The 18591-nt window shown below is 40.3% G+C and overlaps 1 protein-coding gene and 2 non-coding genes across 6 annotated transcripts; 2 read left to right on the top strand and 1 right to left on the bottom strand.

Annotated features, from left to right (window-relative positions):
- Positions 1-8873: 8873 nt before the first annotated feature.
- Positions 8874-17323, bottom strand: cep63 (centrosomal protein 63). 4 transcript variants are annotated; one of them, XM_034675285.1, is made up of 14 exons: positions 16913-17323; positions 16605-16782; positions 15995-16090; positions 15609-15726; positions 15393-15511; positions 15098-15283; positions 13043-13188; positions 12724-12864; positions 12509-12608; positions 12198-12395; positions 10337-10423; positions 10038-10225; positions 9654-9960; positions 8874-9532 (listed from the first exon to the last, which is right to left on the bottom strand). In XM_034675285.1, exons 1-14 carry the CDS (start codon positions 16966-16968, stop codon positions 9335-9337), a joined length of 2118 nt encoding a protein of 705 aa, XP_034531176.1. In that variant the 5' UTR covers positions 16969-17323; the 3' UTR covers positions 8874-9334. The 4 variants fall into 4 exon arrangements, with proteins under 4 accessions (XP_034531176.1, XP_034531183.1, XP_034531192.1 ...); XM_034675292.1 differs by having other exon boundaries at positions 15393-15506; positions 15631-15726; XM_034675301.1 differs by having other exon boundaries at positions 9654-9852; positions 16913-17320.
- Positions 17324-17636: 313 nt separating this feature from the next.
- On the top strand, positions 17637-17708 carry trnap-cgg. Its single transcript has one exon. It is a non-coding gene; the product is annotated as a tRNA-Pro (tRNA).
- Positions 17709-18461: 753 nt separating this feature from the next.
- trnap-ugg lies at positions 18462-18533 on the top strand. The gene has a single exon. It is a non-coding gene; the product is annotated as a tRNA-Pro (tRNA).
- Positions 18534-18591: the final 58 nt, after the last annotated feature.

Here is an 18591-nt window from a genome sequence, read left to right as displayed (position 1 = left end):
GACCAGAAGAAGACTGGTCAGGGAGGCTTCCAAGAGGCCTACAGCAACATTAAAGGAGCTGCAGGGATTTCTGACCAGTACTGGCTGTGTACTACATGTGACAACATCTCTCCTATTCTTCATATGTTTCTGCTATGGGTAGGGTGGCAAGACGGAAGACTTTTCTTATGAAGAAAAACATCCAAGCCTGGCAACATGTTTCAAAAACACACATGAAGTCTCCCAAAAGGATCAAATGTTTTATGTTCTGATGAAACCAAGGTTGAACTTTTTGTCCATAATTCCAAAAGGTATGTTTGTCATAAAAACAACACTGCACATCACATAAAGAACACCAGACCCACAGAGAAGCATGGTGGGGGCAGCATCATGCTTTGGGGCTGTTTTTCTTCAGCTGGAACCAGGGCCTTAGTCAAGGTGGAGGGAAGTATGAACAATTACAAACACCAGTCAGTTTAACACAAAACCTCCAGACCTCCATTAGAAAGATGAAGATGAATGATTTCACCTTTCAACACGACAACAAACCAAAGAATACATCCAAATCAACAAAAGCATGGCTTCAGAAGAAGATCACAGTTTTGGTCCAGACCTGAATCCAGTTGAATATCTGTGGGGTGGTCTGAAGAGGGCTGTGCACAGGAGATGACCTCACTATCTGATTGATTTGGAGCTTTTTTGTAAAGAAAAATGGGCAAATATTACCTTGTCAAGATGTGACATGCTAATAGACTCCTACAAAAAAACAGAGTGCTGTAATAAAATCAAAATGTGCTTCAAACAATTATTAGTCAAATGGTGTGTACACTTATGCAACCACATTATTTTATCTTTTTAGTTTTTATTCTTCCCCCTAAACTTTTTTTTTTCAGTTGAATTGTTCATGTTATAGGTCACATTAAAGGTGGAAAAAGTTCTGACATGATTTATCTTGGTCTCATTTTTTTTACATCACAGAACCTGGCATTTTAACAGGGGGGTGTAGACTTTTGATATCCACAGTACATGCATCTCAGGCCTACAATTATAAAAATACAGATAATTAGTTTAACCAATCCTTCAATTGACTAAACATGTATGCTAGTGTTCGAACTTGACCATGAATTGAAATTTTCAGTTTGATGCTTGTTCCTAATACAGGAGATAAGATACATTGTCATGATATCAACTGTTTTTTAAGCTGTATAAATGATTGATTTTTAAATCAGTAATAAACAATATATATTAATAATATTTAGTAATAATTATATATAATAGTTTGAAGTTTGAAGTTTTTAATTTATCATTGTGTCATGCATATAATCATATACTCAGCCTGCATGGGCTTACAAGGCACCATGAATTCATGCAATCCAGGGTCAGAGCGCACGGCACGATCATCCATCGCAAAGAAACTGAGGAAGAAAATGATAACAGAATAAAATAAAAATACAAATAAAAATGCACACTACTTAAACAGACTATCTTCTCTTCTTTTCCAGGCTTTTGAGACAAAAATTAGCTACTTTAAACACGTCAGAAATAAACAACCATGCTAGATTTTTGCACATCAATTTCTTGAAACAATAGCTCTCCATATCTATTTTGTGTCAGCTTGTTCATGTATGAGGTTGGTAGCTGGGCAATAAGTGGGATAAAGTAGAGTGAACAGGTTGTTGTGCAAATTATAATTCATGTCAGGGTCCTGCTCATCCTGATGGGATTTTAATATGCAGAACCACCTGTTCACTCCCGTACATAGTTTAGGTACACAGATAAACAGGAAGAGGCTCTATTTGTCTCCCTGCATATACAGTAAATATTACTCCCCTATGAAAAACTCATGCACCTTTCATTTGATGGATTTCACACTTCACAGGTGAGCCACTCAGGACCAATGAAGTCCAGTCTCAGAGGAAGCAAGCATACAAACTTACCGACAGACACTGGCATTTAAAAAGGCAAGATGTTTACCATAAAGCAAAGATTCTTTAAAAAACGTTAAGATCTGATTGCAATATTTATTCTCTTCTTTTATATTTTCTTTTTTTCCTTTTTTGTCAAAAAGATCGACAACTATTCTGCAACTCTGCAAGGTATGCAGTGAATACAAATGTTGAGAAATAGTGTTTAATAAGTGATACAACTTGAAGATGGTTTAGGATTGTGTTGCAGGTGCAGTTACACATGCGTACAATACCATGGAAAGATGAGATGATTACTCTCTAAAAATAAGGAAGGACGTCACCTCCTCAACACAAATCAAAACATGTCTAGCTGTTTGTGTCACAAGACTCAAAGAATGTAAACCCTCTCTTCCTCTCGCCAGTTCATCAATGTATCCCAGGATGCTTGTGTGGTGGAGATCATAATCTATAACTTTCTTTTTCAGGCAGAACTATAACAAAAATATCACCTCTCTCTCAGACTGCATGGCACCCACACTTTATCTCAAACAGCCTTTATATCTGTTTTAATGTCACAGCTGAGTCATTACAGATTTAATGTTTTAAATACTTTTGCAGCGGTTTATGATAAAATACTTCTGCATTTAAAAGAACATGGCATTAAAACAATTGTACCCTTGCAGCTGGAATATTCAGGTAAACACATATTTTCATTTTGGATGACCCGACGCATAAAAGCCTGCAATGATCACACTCTGTCAAACGTGTGCATGTCATTGCATAAGAGAGAGAGAGAGAGAGAGAAAACCAGGCGAGTTGGGATGTTTGTGGTCAGAGGGAAATCTGAAAGTCTAATTACACAGACGATCCAAACGGATGCCCTCATTAGCCATGAATGAACAAGGAATGTTCAAACACTTTTACATAACAGAATCAAAGCAGCACGTAGAAACCGCAAGAAGTATCCTTTAATGTGTTAATGCTGCCTTATCCAAAATGCAATGATTGGGGGCAAAGTGTAGAGAGTGAGCCACTGCAGCTGTTTTCATCGTGTTTAAAGACCCAAACCATGACCATCCTGTAAACAGAAAGGCCACCCTGGCACCAGTATATGAAAAACCAACAAAAACAACAACAACAACAACAACAAATACTGGTCTGTGTTCTGATATGACCATAGACTGTATAAATAATTTACGTAGTATCCGTGACGTCATCTGTTCCTGAGCGCTGTTTTGAAGCCAATCAGCAGCTGCAGCCATATTGGTAATGCAGAACTCAACCAGGCACAGTGTGACGAAAAGAGGCGGAGTTTGAGCCTCCTAGCCAACAGCTATGTGTTCCTGTCCGGGAGTCAAGTCAGTCATGTCCTTATTTGGGCAAAAAACTTGTAATCTTAATATCTTCTGAGCCGTACAGTGTGTGCCGATAGAGAAATTAGCTACTTAGAGCCAAGCTGTTTTTTGAACCAGGCTGTAAACATGTTTATTTCTGCTGTAAAGATCGTCTTCTTTGAATGGGTGTGTATGTGGTTTCTTGTGTTTCTGCAGCCAGCCTCAAGTGGATTCTAGATGAACTGCAGTTTATAACACTTCCGTATGGGCTTCATATTTTGAGACCGGAGGTTGCTGCTTGGCGATGACTCAAAGACAGAAATGGGTCATATAAAAGTCACAACATTTTAGTCGATGTCAGTGCTGTTAAAGGTTTGTTTACATTAGTAAGTCCTGCAAAACAACATCAAAACAAGCTCTCATTTTACCGTCATTTGTAAGTCACATTAAAAGACATGCATGCCTGACATGTAAATGGTTTAAATCCCTCACAAGACTCACTTTTTGTTTATTTATTTATTTCTTATAAATGTTTATATTTATATTATTATCTAATTACTTTTTATTTATTTTTTTGTATTTCATATTAACCCCTTGAAATTAATAATTAGGAAACTGTCATTCAGCCGTCTCAATTTCATTATCATTATTGATATGACATATTTATTTATTTTCCTATTATTAATTATTTTCTCCCTCTTTCATTGTTTAATTTTATAGGTAATTTCTGCTTCATTGTTTTATAAACATCAGTATCTTTCCTTTTTTTTGTTGTTGTTTTTGCTGTCGTTTTGTTTTTGTTTTTACCTTTGTTTTCCTGCTATTATTATTATTATTATTATTATATATTTATTTCATATTTACTATTATTATTATTATTATTATTATTATTATTATTATATATTTATTACATATTTACTATTATTATTATTATTATTATTATTATTATTATTATTATTATTATTATTATTATTATTATTATTATTATTATTGTTATTGTTATCACTTGGTCACCCTTTTCTTGTAAAGCACATTTCTTGCACAATACACAAAAAATGGTTAAAATGATCTAGGTTGGGCTTTTATTTTGAAGTTTGATTCTCCTACTGCCTTGAGGAACCTAAAAAGTCCACGTCTCATTACTCTGTGTGTAGTGTGTATCTCATTGGTGTATCAACATACAAAGTCACATTCTGATAGATAAAAAAACACCTTGAGCCCCATGCATAAAATTTGGACATGAGGTGAAATGCGCGTGCACACACACACACACACACACACACACACACACACACACACACACACACACACACACACACACACACACACACACACACACACACACATATTCTGATAATCCCCCACAGCAGTCAGATGTCTCTGGTTTACACCTTCTTATGCAATATTACATCACAGCTCTCAGCTTATTCCTGAAGCACAAAACTCTGCACCACAGTCACACACTCAGTCAAACATATGCATGAGAAAGGTAAGGAGAAAATAGGACTTTTAAACCATCTTGGGCTGATGATTCCTCTTTTCAGTGTTCAAACCAAGCAGCAACCTCCGTCCGCGAGAATTGAAGCCAATGCGGAAGTGTTAAAAACTGTAGTTCATCAAGTGTCCACTTGAGGCTGGCTCTCGAAGTACCGGAAACCACATACACACCCATTCAAATAAGCCGATCTTTACAGCAGACATAAACATGTTTACAGCCTGGTTCAAAAGATAATAAGATTACGAGTTTTCAATTATGAGAGGCACAGCTGACTTGACTGACAGGCGGGAACACTGTAGCTATTGGCTAGGAGGCTCAAAGCCCGCCTCTTTACCTCAACAGTAGTTATGTTGAGTTCAGCATTTCCAATGTGGTTCCTGATGACGATTGGCTTCAAAACAGCGCTTCAGAAACAGATATGTGACGTCAAGGATACTGCGTCCATTATTTATACAGTCTATAGTTCAAATATCAGGTCAAGTCTCTGCAAGCACGAGCCAGACTGTGGTTTGTCTGAGGCTCATGCTCCTCCTGTAGCCTCAAGATCAAGAAGCAAACTCAAGGACCACAATCTAACGCCTTTCAGATGCCTGCAACTGCTCATACCTCAGCAGCCTCTCAAAACCAGCAATTCAATAGTGACTGCAGCATCCACCGGCTGCTTAATGCACCAGAGGGAGAAATCTAGCTGCAGCCTAAAATCAAATGTTCACATCTACAGCCATTTACCATTTACCATGAACAGCCACATCCTCTGTGAGCAGGTGACCAGTTGTGTCCTCAGAACTGTTAACTGTATATAAATATGTCTGAGGCAGCTCTATCTCCTCCTATTGAAAAAAGAGGAGGCAAAAGTTGTTATGACTGAGTCATTGTGAGGATTGTATGTGATTGTCAACGTTAGGCTATTTCTGGTTTGTCATAAGAAGAAGACATCACTTCTTCTTCCACCCCTATTAACAGTATATATAAACAAACATAGTGTAAGTGGGACGTCGGTGTGCACGCATGGACACACTCATTGTGTTTCAGAGGAACGAGTCTCTTCCTCTTGGCCTCACTGGCACAGTTCCCTTTGGCACAGAGCCCCGGGCCGACTGATAAGAACGCGCCCTTCAGTCTCTGCAGCATTCCAAGTATCCTGCAGAGAGCATCCAGAGTCCCACTGCACGAGACGCATCCATCCACAGCCTGCACCCACTCCCCCCACCCCACCCACCCAGACTAGAGGAGAAGAGACGAAAACAATGAAAAAAAAAACAATCGAATATGGGACATAGCTGGAGGTTTAAGTGGGACAGGGAAGGATACATGTGAAGCACGTCGGTCATGTTTTCTGAGGCTCCACCATGGAATGTGCAACAAAGAAGGCATGCAGGCTGCAACAATTCTGGGAAAAGTGCTCTTATCTTTCTGAGGAAGTTCAGAAATTCATAGAAGATTTATATCACGCCTGCCGAGGTGCAGCAGCCTATGAGGGAGGCAGTCCATCAGTTAGGAGCGACATGAATCATATGAGAGACATTTTTCACCAACTATGAAAACATTTTTGGGGTTTAAAAACAAACTGAGGGCGCAGCTTGGTAAATGTTTTGAAGTGATTATCACTCAGAGAATCAGAGATACTCTTCCCTTCCCATGCTCAGGAATCTCCCAGCAGACCTGGCCAAAGAAATCCCCGCCAACCAGCCATGCCTTTCAGACTTCCACAGAGATAAACTAGCCTCTACACACACTCTCTCTCCTCATTCTTTATTCCCATGACAAGTCATGTATGATCCCACAGATAAGGAGAATTCCTCAAACATACCTCAGATATCTCAGAACAGATTAGTTGATAATGTGGAGAATTTTTTTCTTGCTGTGATTCATGAGGTCTGCTAACTCGTTCATTAACTTGCCCCTGTGTAACCTTTAAGAGGTCTGGTTGCGACACAAGGAGTTCAGTTTTTGTTAGACTGTAGAGATGGAGTGCAAACACAATGCCTCTGAGGAAGTGGTTGATCGAGGAGGATCGGATTTGTCGTGTAGTGTAGCTTTAAAACTGCGCCTCCTGCAGTTTGTTTGTGCAAGAGAAGCAATGAGTGATGGTTGAACCGGCAAGTTAAGAATTTGGACAGAAGTATTTATACATTTCTTACAGATAAGAAGCTCTTTAGAATAATTTAATGATGCTGAATCTCCTGTGAGGAGCTTGTGTTGATTTTGGCGCCCCTTGTGGACACGCAGGAGCTTCCTGTCTCCTTGCAGAAAAATCCTGACAATGAAGAACCCGGAGAACTCTCATGAAAGTTTGTTCCTTCTCTTTGCATTCCACTACAAACCGCTCTCATAAAGTGAATCTAAATTTGAGCAATTAAATTCATTACACTAATAGATTATGCATTCACTCAATTATCCTGTAACCTAAAGCAAATCTTCCTGCAAAGCATTACGTAAACAGAGCAGTATGAACTCTCTCTGGACCTGGATCCACCGCACTCCTCCTCCTCCCTTTTACGAGGCCCCTTCAGAAGAATCTCCACACATAAAATCCTTCTCACCTCCTCCTAAGAGAGCCAGAGGAATGCCTGGCTTGCCAAATTCTTCTGTGCTGTTTGTTGGTGTTTACAGTGCTAGTAACACAGGCTACCAAATACCAGAGTGAGAAGCCAGTGAACTCAGAGGCAGCTGGGGAGAACCTCTGTGTTGTTTTGAGAAAAGTATGACAGCAAAGACATTTTTCTTCAGATTGTTTCCACTTTATTTCCATTGTTTCAGTGTGTGCTTCATTAGGAGGGCAGTAAAATAGAACTATCCCCCCTGGTCTTTCTGTGTTTCCCCACATGGTTGATATTAACATTCCATCAGTTTTCTAATGATGAGGACAAAGCAGGCCGCAGGGGAAGGTTCATGACAGCATTGGCATGGTGCTCACATTCCTGCACTTGACTAGCCAGAGGGCCTCTGCAGGGTGGGTGGTGTTGGTGGTGCTGAGGGGAGAGCAGTCACAGGGGAAATGAGGAGAGCTGCAGTATAAGCTGCCTCCTCTCCCTCCCTGCTGTTTGGACAGACATGTACATATGTGGTATTTTCTCAGTTATGACAGACGTGCAGGGAGGACGGACACCTTTTTGGCTCGTGGCTACATTCTTTTCACTGGATGTCAAAGCGGTGATGCATTCCAGGCAACGAGAAAAATTGGAATTTGCTGAGAGAAATATGCAAAAGAAGTTTTCTTGACGTCCGAATTCCAGAGAGTACCTCGAGTGGAATTTAGCAACCAAAAGTCTCTTCTGTGAGGTTAGATGAATACGACGGAGTGCAGGGAGAATAGAAACACACTGCTTCAAGACGCCGCAGATGAGACCTAGTTCATGCACCTACTCCCCTTTGTTCCTGTTCATCTTTTTCAACAATCTTGAGATAAAATAACTGAGATTTTAATTTAGCGTTAACATGCAGCCTCTGCAGAGAAGTTGTGTCCACGGAGGATTTAGAGTTTGATTGAAATTTTAGGGAAGAAGGGTCTTACAAAAACTGGACTGCATTTTTGGAAAAGCAGGATTAGGATGATTTATAGTTCTGTGTCGACCCTACGCAGCAGGGGCTGACGCGGACGAGCACCACATACTTGTGCGTTGATGTGTCCGTGTCACGCAGCAATTCTCCTCCTAAACACTTGAGGACAGTGTGGTCTCTCTGATAGCCGGTTCGCCTGCTTCAGGCCCCGCTGCGATCTCTGTTTACTTTTCCACAGAGTTTCAGAGCGTGTTATGTTAATCTACAGCTGATACATGTTGCTGTTTATCATACAGACATGATCACATGAAGAAGAGAGGAGGAGGAGATGAAATACATGGCCAATATGCGGTTGATGAGCGGGAGTGCTGTAAATGCGTGAAACACAATGCTGCTGAGCTGACCAATCACAGGGCTTGCAGTCCACGTCGATTCCACAGGTCGTCACATTTTGGAGGAGGTGCACGTCAGCAACATGCGTAGGCCTCTGCGTAGGTATGGGAGCTACAACGTCAATTCAACGCAGAAGTACAAATCAGCCTCAAGTGTTTTGGGAGTTTTCTGGCCCTTGCATGTTGGGCAAGGTCGTTTAAAACTAGATCACTTGAACGCACCTTTAAAGGCATAACGCAGTAATTGAAAGACTGAGAGATATAAGGGCCATCATCATAATAATAATAGTTGAATCAGTCATGGATGTCGACACCTGTTCTTTGAAATAGACTGAACGACAAAAGTTCCTCTTCTGAAAACAAGTTCTGCCTCCACACAGAAAAATAAAACCTAATTTCATGGATTGAGAATAAAAAAATGCTGTTGGGGCTAAAACTATATTCACTGTGGGGACAGAGTAGATGTGGTTTGCTGTGTCGTGATAGCACTTGTTCATGTTGAAAGCTCACAGGAGTTCTTGCATCAGAATCATTTCTTTTTGCAGCATGTATAAAACACTTGTGTTATTGCATCGTGCTGCCCTGCTGAGCTTTAACACTTCTACTGTTTAAAAAAAAGACATTGAGTCTTTGAAGTTAAAGGACAATGAAGCAACAAGACTTCGGCCTTTGTCCCTGCTGTCTGAGGCACTTTTCTCATCTTTATTCCACCGTGCTGGATCCCTAACCAGTCTGTGCAGAAGTCTGAGCGGCCTCCAGCCCCGAGTCACCTGGCAGGTACTTTGAGACTGTCCTGACGTTGTTTTCGGTCATGACCTGGATGTGGGTGTCTAACATTTGGATCAGCTCCTCGCAACGCAAGTTCTCATCCTCCATGAAACGAGACACCATGCCGTATGCAGGAGACACCGACATGGACTCCTGTGAGAGAGGAATACACACAACTCCAGGGTTATTTATCAAAAATGAAAACAGAGAATCCCTGATGATACAAAAAGTGTTGTCTGTCGGTTGGTGGATCATCACTCATGACAAGGCTTACCGTGGATCTGCGGGGGATTTTTTCTCTGGACACTGATGACACAGAGTCTTCAGAGCTGAAGCTTTGTCCCTCAGCAGCAGATTCATTTGAACCTGGTGCTGAGTTCATCCTGTGGAGTCTGGAGCATCTGGAGGAGGAAGAGGAGGAGGATGCTGAAGACTGGGGCCTGCTGTCTTGATCCTGGCTGCAGCGATGCTGTCTGGAGGAATGGGACACTGTGTTCAGCTGCTTAAAGAGTTTCTGGATCTGAGCTTCTGATTGCGTTGTGTGTTCTTCTCTGTGTTTCTGATGACTGACATCTTCATGGCTATAATAAAATAAGAAGTTGCATCAGTTTCTTGATTTCTGTTTCGATGTGTGTCTGTGTATATCCTGAACAGGTACCTGTCCTGAGCAGGGAGTGGTCGGTTGGTCATGACAGGGCTGAGCTGAGCTTGTTCATTCTGTCTGGAGACCTCATGTCGGGTGTGAATGTCATCCAGCGCCTGCCTGAGCTGTCGATTCTCTTGTTCCAGGGTGCTCAGAGAGGACACATAGCTCTCCCTCAGGGACGCAAGCGAGGAATCCCCCCTCTGAGGAGAGCAAAATGAAAGACATGAGTTAGGTTTAAGAAGGGCACTGAAGACGTAATGCAGTCTGTTAAGCTGTAATAACCATAAATTAAGATGTCACAGCAGGCCAACCTTTGGTGACTGAGAGTCGAGTCTCTGCAGCTGCTCCTTCAGGTGCTGGTTCTCTGATTGAGAGGTCTCCAGCTGTGTCTGAGTCATCTGGGAGAGTCAGAGAAAGGACTACGAATGTGACATATTTACATGAACCCTGAACACATCAGCACATTCTCCCTCAACCCTTTGAGACAGAAGAGTTAATACTAAACCATGCAGGTACTCTCAGAAGTTTCATCTAGTCTCAACTTTAAAATGGTCTCAACAAGAAAAATTGTACTTTCTTTCACGTCAATTTAATGTCCAAAGTAGACTCCTCAAATCACATTTAGGATCCCTCTTTAGGTGTCACAATCTGCAGGTTATACAGAGTGTGTTATTATTTTAAAGTGTTAGCATACTTACATTAGCCAGTTAGTCTTACAAACACAGAGCAGCTGTTATGCAGATATCTGTCCACAAACTGTGAAGCACCACGGAAACTGAGATTTGGACTTGTTTTTGACACAAACATCCTCAGTCTGACCTGAATGTAACCTGATGAGATCTTTAGTCTTGCTTTTAACTGAGTTTCAGTCATTCTTATAACAGTTTTATATCTTCATCTATTTATCTATTTATTTATGTTAAGTACAGCATTTTATTTTATTTTAATGGTTTAATCCTGTATAAAATCTTAACATTAATAATAATACTTTAAATTTAAAACACAGTTTATACTCCCAGTCCAAAGTTTGGACACACCTTCTCATTCTATGGTTTTTATTTATTTTAATTATTTTCAACATTGTAGATTAATACTGAAGACATCAAAACTATGAGATAATCTGGTTTTGCCATAATCTGGATTACAACAGTAGTCAAATAGGGATATCCATTGTGTACTAACCCTACCTCTGAACAACACAACTGATGGTCTCAAACACATTAAGAAGGCAAGTCATTCTACAAATGAACTCTTGACAAGGCTCATGTTCATTAGAAACCATTCCAGGAGACCACTTCATGAAGCAGACTGAGAGAATACCAAGAGTGTGCAAAGCTGTCATGAAGGAAAAAGGGGGCTACTTTACAGAATCTAAAATCTAAAACAGATTCTGCTTTGTTTAACACTTTTTTGTTCATTTAATAATTCCATATATGTTCTTTCATAGTTTTGATGTCTTCAGTATTAATCTACAGTGTTTACAATCATTACAATAAATACAAACCCTTGAATTAGAAGGTGTTTCCAAACTGTTGACTGGTAGTGTAGATTTTCAAATGTAAGTATTTTATAAGTAAAACCTTAATTGTCTCAGTAACATCTGATGGGCTTGTTATTCAACATATGATGGTGACAGATGCCATTAGTTAAAGTTACATTTACTGAAAATACATTTTGTCTTTGTCATAAAGAGTTTTCCAAACACAGGGCCATGTGTTCAAACTTTTGACTGGTAGTGTACATCCAAAACAAATCTCAGAGTGCTGCAGAGCAAAACATCTGTGCCGATCTGCTGGCCTGAACCAAACTCACTGTGCTCACGGTTTAATCCTTTAAGTCCTGAGGGTTCACTCTGAACTTGGAAACTCTGCCTTCAGTTTTTGTGGTCCAAACATGTGGAATTATTTACAACACACTCACCAGATCAACAATCTCATTGGTCTCGGAAAATCAAGACTATTATCTCAAACCTCTTCACTCCAATGTGCAATCACTTCCACTGAGTCGTGTTCTTTTCAGTGTTTCAATGTTGTTGTTTTTGTATCTGAACATCATTGTAACTGAGGGGAACCTGAATGATTTTCAAGTCTTATATAAAAGTTGATGAGGATGATGATAACTTCCATGAAAAGCATCCCCTCACAGAGCTGCTACACCTGTCTACGTTCTTACCCTGAGCTCATCCGCCCTCTGCTCTGCCCGCTCCACCTCTCCACGAAGCTGCTGCCTGACGCTGGACGATGAGCTGTTGAGTGTGTTGATGGTGACGTCACGTTGATGCAGCTCTGAGGTCAGCTTCGACACCTCCTTCCTCATCCCCTCCACCTCACTGCTGTGCATCTGCTTTGCCCTGTGCAGGTCCTCTCTAAGCTGCAGGATGAACCCACAGGAGAGACAATACATGATGCTATCAGGGCTTCTTTGCACCATTGCAGTATGTATGCAAAAACACTCAAAGCTCCAAATAAGAGACATTTTCTGACCTTTTTCAGTTCAGCAACAGAAGAGTCATATTCTGCTTTCATGCTCCTCAGTTCTTCCATCTTTGATTGGTCTGCTTTCTGCTGGGTCGTCCTCTCTAGTCTGAACAAATACATCAACATTTTTAACAACATTTCAAGACATACAGAAGAAATGATGCCACAGCTAAAGAGTCCACATGATAGATGAAGAAATGCTTAGAAAGAGAAGCTTTTACCTCTCTCTGAGACAGGCCAGTTCAGCGTTCAGATGAACCTCACATGCTTGTGCACTGTGGAGCTTGGTGACAGTCTTCTCCAGATCTTTCCTGAGCGTCTCCACACCAGGACAGCTCTGAGACACACAGTCCTCCAGAGAGCTGCAGAAAAGAGACAGTCGTCCTTTATTGACCTCCACTCAAACTTTCCTTTTTTATCAGCTCCTCATTAGAATCACTGTATTTACAGTGTAAGTGCAGTATCACAGCGCCCTCTGGTGTTCTGTTGATGTACTACATGTCGTCTGAGAACATTTTTTACAGATAAAAATCCACCAACCAGATGACGTGATCTTTAGCTTGCAGCACTTGTTTGAGCCGGGCGGTTTCATTAAAGAGTCTTTGGCGCTCCTGGCTGGCTCTTCTCATACATGTGTCCTGAGAGTCCAGCGTGGCGTGGAGTTCCTCCCTCTCCTCTGAAAAAACCTACAACATCAGAGGATCATTAGCTGACACACTGCAGCACAGATCGAATGCTCAAAGGTCTATTTGTGGATTAACATTTGCACATTTGTTTTTTTATATTAGTTCATAAGTAAACTGCAGTGGTTCACAGGGAGTTCACAATGTTCACAAGCTGAACATTAAGTGGAGTATTTTTGACAAACGGGTCTAATTATTCTAGTCATAACAGCAGGCTGTCAGGAAAGTTTAATGATTGTTGTGTTATTTTCAGTCAAGATCATAATAGTTGTATAATGGTATGTAAATATGGTAAGGGCACATTCTTTCACTATGATCATTTAAATGTCTTCCTCTTCAAAGGTTGATCTTTTAAAGACCAACATGCAGCATGCTGATTTTATTATTATTATTTTTATCATTATTATTATTTTTTTTATTATTTATGTATTTATTTATTTATTTTTGTATCTTATGGCCTAAAGAGTGTTACAGGGTTAACTGTTGGCCCAACTCTCAAGTGCAATATTCCCTTATCTATTTATTAACGTGCAATTATTACTTCATCCATCTCCTAACATGTGCAATACGTTTATCTACACAGCTTCTCAGTTCTGCACATTGTTTTTAACCTATGTTACTAGCCTGTGCACATCTTTCACTGCATCACTGGTTTTGTAAATATATGGACCCTGTGGAGGTGGTGGCTGACAGGAGGATGATAGCAAAGCTATCTTCTCTGATGGACAACACGTCACACCCCCTCCAGGAGACCATAACAACACTGGGATGCTTGTTCAGTGATAGACTTCTTCACCCGCCGTGTCTCATGGAGAGATACCGCAGGTCTTTTCTTCCTGCAGTGGTCAGACTCTATAACCAATAACAATTACAAAACCAAAACGGACTCACGTGCAATATCCCCCCCGTCTATTTTTTAAAGTGCAATAACCACTTCACCTCAGTTCATCCTTCTCTTCTTACATGTGCAATACGTCTTTCTACCCATCTTCCCAGTTCTGTTCTGTACATTGTTTATACCTAGGCTACAAGTCTGTGCACATTTTTCACCCAGTCATTGGTTTTGTAAATATTTGTAAATTGAACTATTTAGTTGTGTATATACGTTCGTAAGATATGCTTATTTTACTTCTTTCATTTTAATTGCTAATAAATGTTTTAATAATTGCTATTTTATAGGCTCCTGTTTGCTTTATACTGTTTTGCACTGTCTACTTTGCTGCTGTAACACTTTCCCTGTTGTGGGATGAATAAAGGAATATCTTATCTTATATCTTAACTCCAGTTGTTGAGAAAAGCTGTCCTGTACTGGATTTCTGATTTTCTTGAGCTTTAAACCTTAAATATTTCACTTTATATGTGATAAATGTAGAAATATGAAAGTTTACCTTTAAAGAAAAACTAAAGGATGGACCTGTACGTACATTAATCCAACATCAGAGATGTTCATATGAGACAGCCTGACCTGTATTTGTCAGCAAAAACTACAGTCTGTAGTGTAGTTAACACACGTCACAGATAATACAGAGACGATCAAATGAAGATATATATTCTATACTGCTCTTCACATCTGTATGTATTGACTCACTACCATGCTGGTTACTCACATTAGCTCTCGGTCTCTTCTCCTCTCCTTCTCTCATTTTGAACAAATAAATAAATATTGAACAAAAACTCCAAAGTTAGAGAAAAAAACTATTATAGGAAACAAAGATTAAAAAAACAAACCACGGATTATATTGTTACTGTACAGCTGTGGTCGTTACATGAACTCATACTGAAGTCTCTGCTGCTCTGTCGACAGGACGAACAGTGACCTTACATCTTAGCTAACTTAGTTTCAGTTCAAAATCTCTACAGATCTCAGAAACATTTACACAGGCAGGGAAAAGTGTTAACCTGCAGCTCCTACCATTCTTCTAGCCTCCTGCTCCCTCTGGTACACTCCCAGCTGTGTCTCCAGGGGTCTGAGGTGTTCCAGTTCCAGCTCCTGTGAGTGCAGACTGTCCTGGGCCTTCTCCAGCTCACTACGCAGGTGCTGCACCTGTAGGCAGCACTCCCTGTGACCTCTCTCCATTTCCATCAGTGCTGACCGGGACTGAAAGTTAAAGATGGAAAACACTTGTTAAGAATGAAATACCTCCACCTCCCTTCAGAGTTAAACTCTCTGACTAACATAACATGTAATGATATGAATATGTTTGTACTTTCAACTGCGTGAGCTCATCAATCAGACTCTTATTTTGGACCTCCAGAGCTCTGAGCTGTTTCTGGTGCTGGATGTTCCGCTGCTCCCACTCCACAGAGCGCTGGTGATATTCCTGCAGACAGATAGCGGTGGTTATACACCATGGGACCAGTGGGGGGCAGTAAAGACTTCTGTTGTAATAGCTAAGTGTAATAAACTGGACTAATGTTTCTAATCTTTTCACTGAGTCGGGTCACCTCTGAACGATCACTCTCTTTAGTCTTCGCTCCTCCGTTGGTCTCCTTGAGTCGCTTCTGTTGGAGCTTGTGATAACTTCTCTTTAACTTATTCAACTGCAGGAAAACAAAATGTTTCAGAGAGGATTCTCGATTCAGAGGCCTTGAATTTTATTTTCGATGTACCAAAAAAGCAACGACAGACAACTTGCCATTAGACATCACAGATATCAAAACTTGATGTCTTTGGATAACTTGTTTCGTTATACTGGACAAAAATAAATAAATCTACTCACTACCACCCTTCCCCTGATATTGAAAAAATTCAACCTTAATCTGCTGAACAGTAGATTTATTGAAATTGATGAATTGATCTGTTTCTCACCTCTTCCAGAACTTTATGCAGTTGCTGTTCGTACTTGTTTACGAGCTCTGGTCGCCCAGTCTGGACTTCTTCCAGCTGCTTGTGGAGTAATTGGATCTTTGATCAGGAGTGAGGAGAGTAATGGTACAGTTAAAATGTGGGTAAAACATCAACATGACATGTTACCATGATAGAGAAATAAAGTATATTCTATGATTGATGATTTGTGATGGCATCCATTGTTTCTATCACTTTCTGTGTCACCGAACAGTCTCATTTCCTGCTTTAACTATTAAAAAAGATAGCTCTCAAATAGGGATGCACTGATATGTCAGCTGTGTATTGGCATCAAATGCTATTATTCCTTTTGAGGGATGCCAAATAATACTGCACAGTCAAGTCAGGCAGAAATTAAACATTTTGTCCTGGAGGTCAATGTGTTGGATGCAGGAACAATGGTCAAAAGTAATAATGTGTGCGACTCTGACATGAACTAAGCTGTGATGGCTAGACGACTGTGTCAGAGCATCTCCAGAACTGCAGCTCTTGTGGGTGCTCCTGCTCTACAGAGACTTCTCACTCAGCATTACCTAAATAGTTAAGAAAAGAGAAAAATAACTAGCTCCTGCACCTCTAAGTCCTTCCGTTCAAGTAGATTCCTGGAGGAAGACAGCTCCTCTTCCCCATTTTTCAGCCTCAGCTCCATGGCCTGCATCTCAGCCTCCCACTCCCTCCTCTGATTACTGATCATGATGTCAATCTGTCTCATCAGCTCCTGCAGTTCTGGCTCACATGATGACAGGACAGAGCTGGGGTACAGACACAGATATCATGTTAATTAATCTGTTAAAAATAACACATTACATCAACTGGCTGCCTGTCTTGTTTTAGATAGATGCTCCATCAAGGTGAGGCCAGTCAGCCTGCTTTAAACGTTACCTTAGATCAGGGTTTCGCAGGGATCCCAAAGAAGCTTCCTTTTGATTGGAAGTCATGCTGTCAGGGTTTTTCCACAGCCTGTGACTCTGGAGACACTTTTCAGTGGACACAACCCGCTAAACTGTGCAGCCTAGCAGCCTCTGTGACTGCATGGACGTTACTGAGCTGCAGGTTGAAACTAAGCAACTAACGTCACATCAACGCGGTCTGGACTGTCGTAAAAACAGAGAGCAAACTACAGAGTTTTACAGATTTTAACAGTATAAGGACACGTTAATAACTTTAGCTTAGATCACTCCGCCTGGTAACTTTTGTTTACAACAAACTTTCATTGGCTTCAATGGACTTCCGGATGTAAGGCGGTAACCCCGCCTCTCAGAGTGACGTAAGCACGCTGAAGACGGTTAGTCCAGATGGAGCTCTACATTAAAGTATGACGGAAATTAGTCTTATCGGCATCGCACAGCTTTTTGTAATGAAACAAATACGGTTATATATAATTCACACACACTTAAAGTGACCATGAACTGCGTTTATAACATGTATAATTTAACCTTCTAATTTTAATCAAACATTTTAAATTTAACTTAAGATGGAGAAACTGTAAATAATCCAGCAATTCAGCAATAAAAAGCTAACTATACATCACAACAAGTGTATTTCACATCAAATCTGGCACATTACGACCCATTAAAATGCATTGTGTCCCCCATCGTGGACACGTGGCTCGTTGGTCTAGGGGTATGATTCTCGCTTCGGGTGCGAGAGGTCCCGGGTTCAAATCCCGGACGAGCCCACTTTTTGAACACTGACTGACCAAAACATGAAGCTGGAACCAGCTGATATTTCATCTGCTGTTACGAGTTGTCATAAACGTTCACGGGAACTTGTATCGTCTTGGCCTCTCCAGTGGCGCAGATCCTTTTCACCATTTATCTGATTTTCTGCCTTTCAAAATAAAGTGTTTTTCATAACAAGTGATGTAGTCACGTGGTATTTCAGTTTTGGACTCTTACTTATGCCTGTATTATGCTGCAGGATTTTACACGTAGACTTAATGTGTTAAAAACAAGAACCGCCATTTCTTACCGAACTGCAACGAATAGCAAGCATGATTCATTTTTAATTTTTAATTTTTAATTTTTAATTTTGTAGTATTATTTAAGAGTAAAGGTGTTCATATATTCGTATAGTATAATGAAATTTATGATATATTCAAGAGCAATATTTTCCTTGTTATCATAGGAACAAATAAAGGCTTTGAGTTTTAGAGAAGTTGAAGTGTGCCTCTTTAGCTTTGATACAGTATCTATAAGGTAAAAGCCTCCTCCAGTTTATGTTCTCAATCTTAGATCTCCAGAAAGGAATAGCAAGCATGAAGCTACAGCCTTTAAAACGTGATGACGCAATGAGAAACGTTACGAGCGTCATGACGTGATGTTTTTATTACTACGGAGGTGAATTAATTTCCAACTTTAAGCAGGTATATTATTTATAATGTGAAATTCTGTGCATGTTTAAAAGTACTCCTGTACACAGGTTGCAGCGTGGCTCGTTGGTCTAGGGGTATGATTCTCGCTTTGGGTGCGAGAGGTCCCGGGTTCAAATCCCGGACGAGCCCACTTTTTAAATTTTTTTTTTTATACTAGAATTCTATAAATTAGTTTATACGTTTTATA

The sequence above is a fragment of the Notolabrus celidotus genome, chromosome 2 (assembly GCF_009762535.1).
Source record: "Notolabrus celidotus isolate fNotCel1 chromosome 2, fNotCel1.pri, whole genome shotgun sequence".
Taxonomy (NCBI): Eukaryota; Metazoa; Chordata; class Actinopteri; order Labriformes; family Labridae; genus Notolabrus; species Notolabrus celidotus.
Note: the sequence above shows the minus strand (reverse complement) of the source record. Positions and strands in the feature narration are given on the sequence as shown.

Coding starts and splice junctions, on each gene's coding strand:
- cep63 (XM_034675285.1), bottom strand. CDS start 16,968: ATGACTTCCAATCAAAAGGAAGCTTCTTTGGGATCCCTGCGAAACCCT. Junction 15,284..15,392: donor ATGAGCTCACGCAGTTGAAA/GTACAAACATAT, acceptor TTTAACTTTCAG/TCCCGGTCAGCACTGATGGA. Junction 12,865..13,042: donor GCTAAAGATCACGTCATCTG/GTTGGTGGATTT, acceptor TCTTTTCTGCAG/CTCTCTGGAGGACTGTGTGT.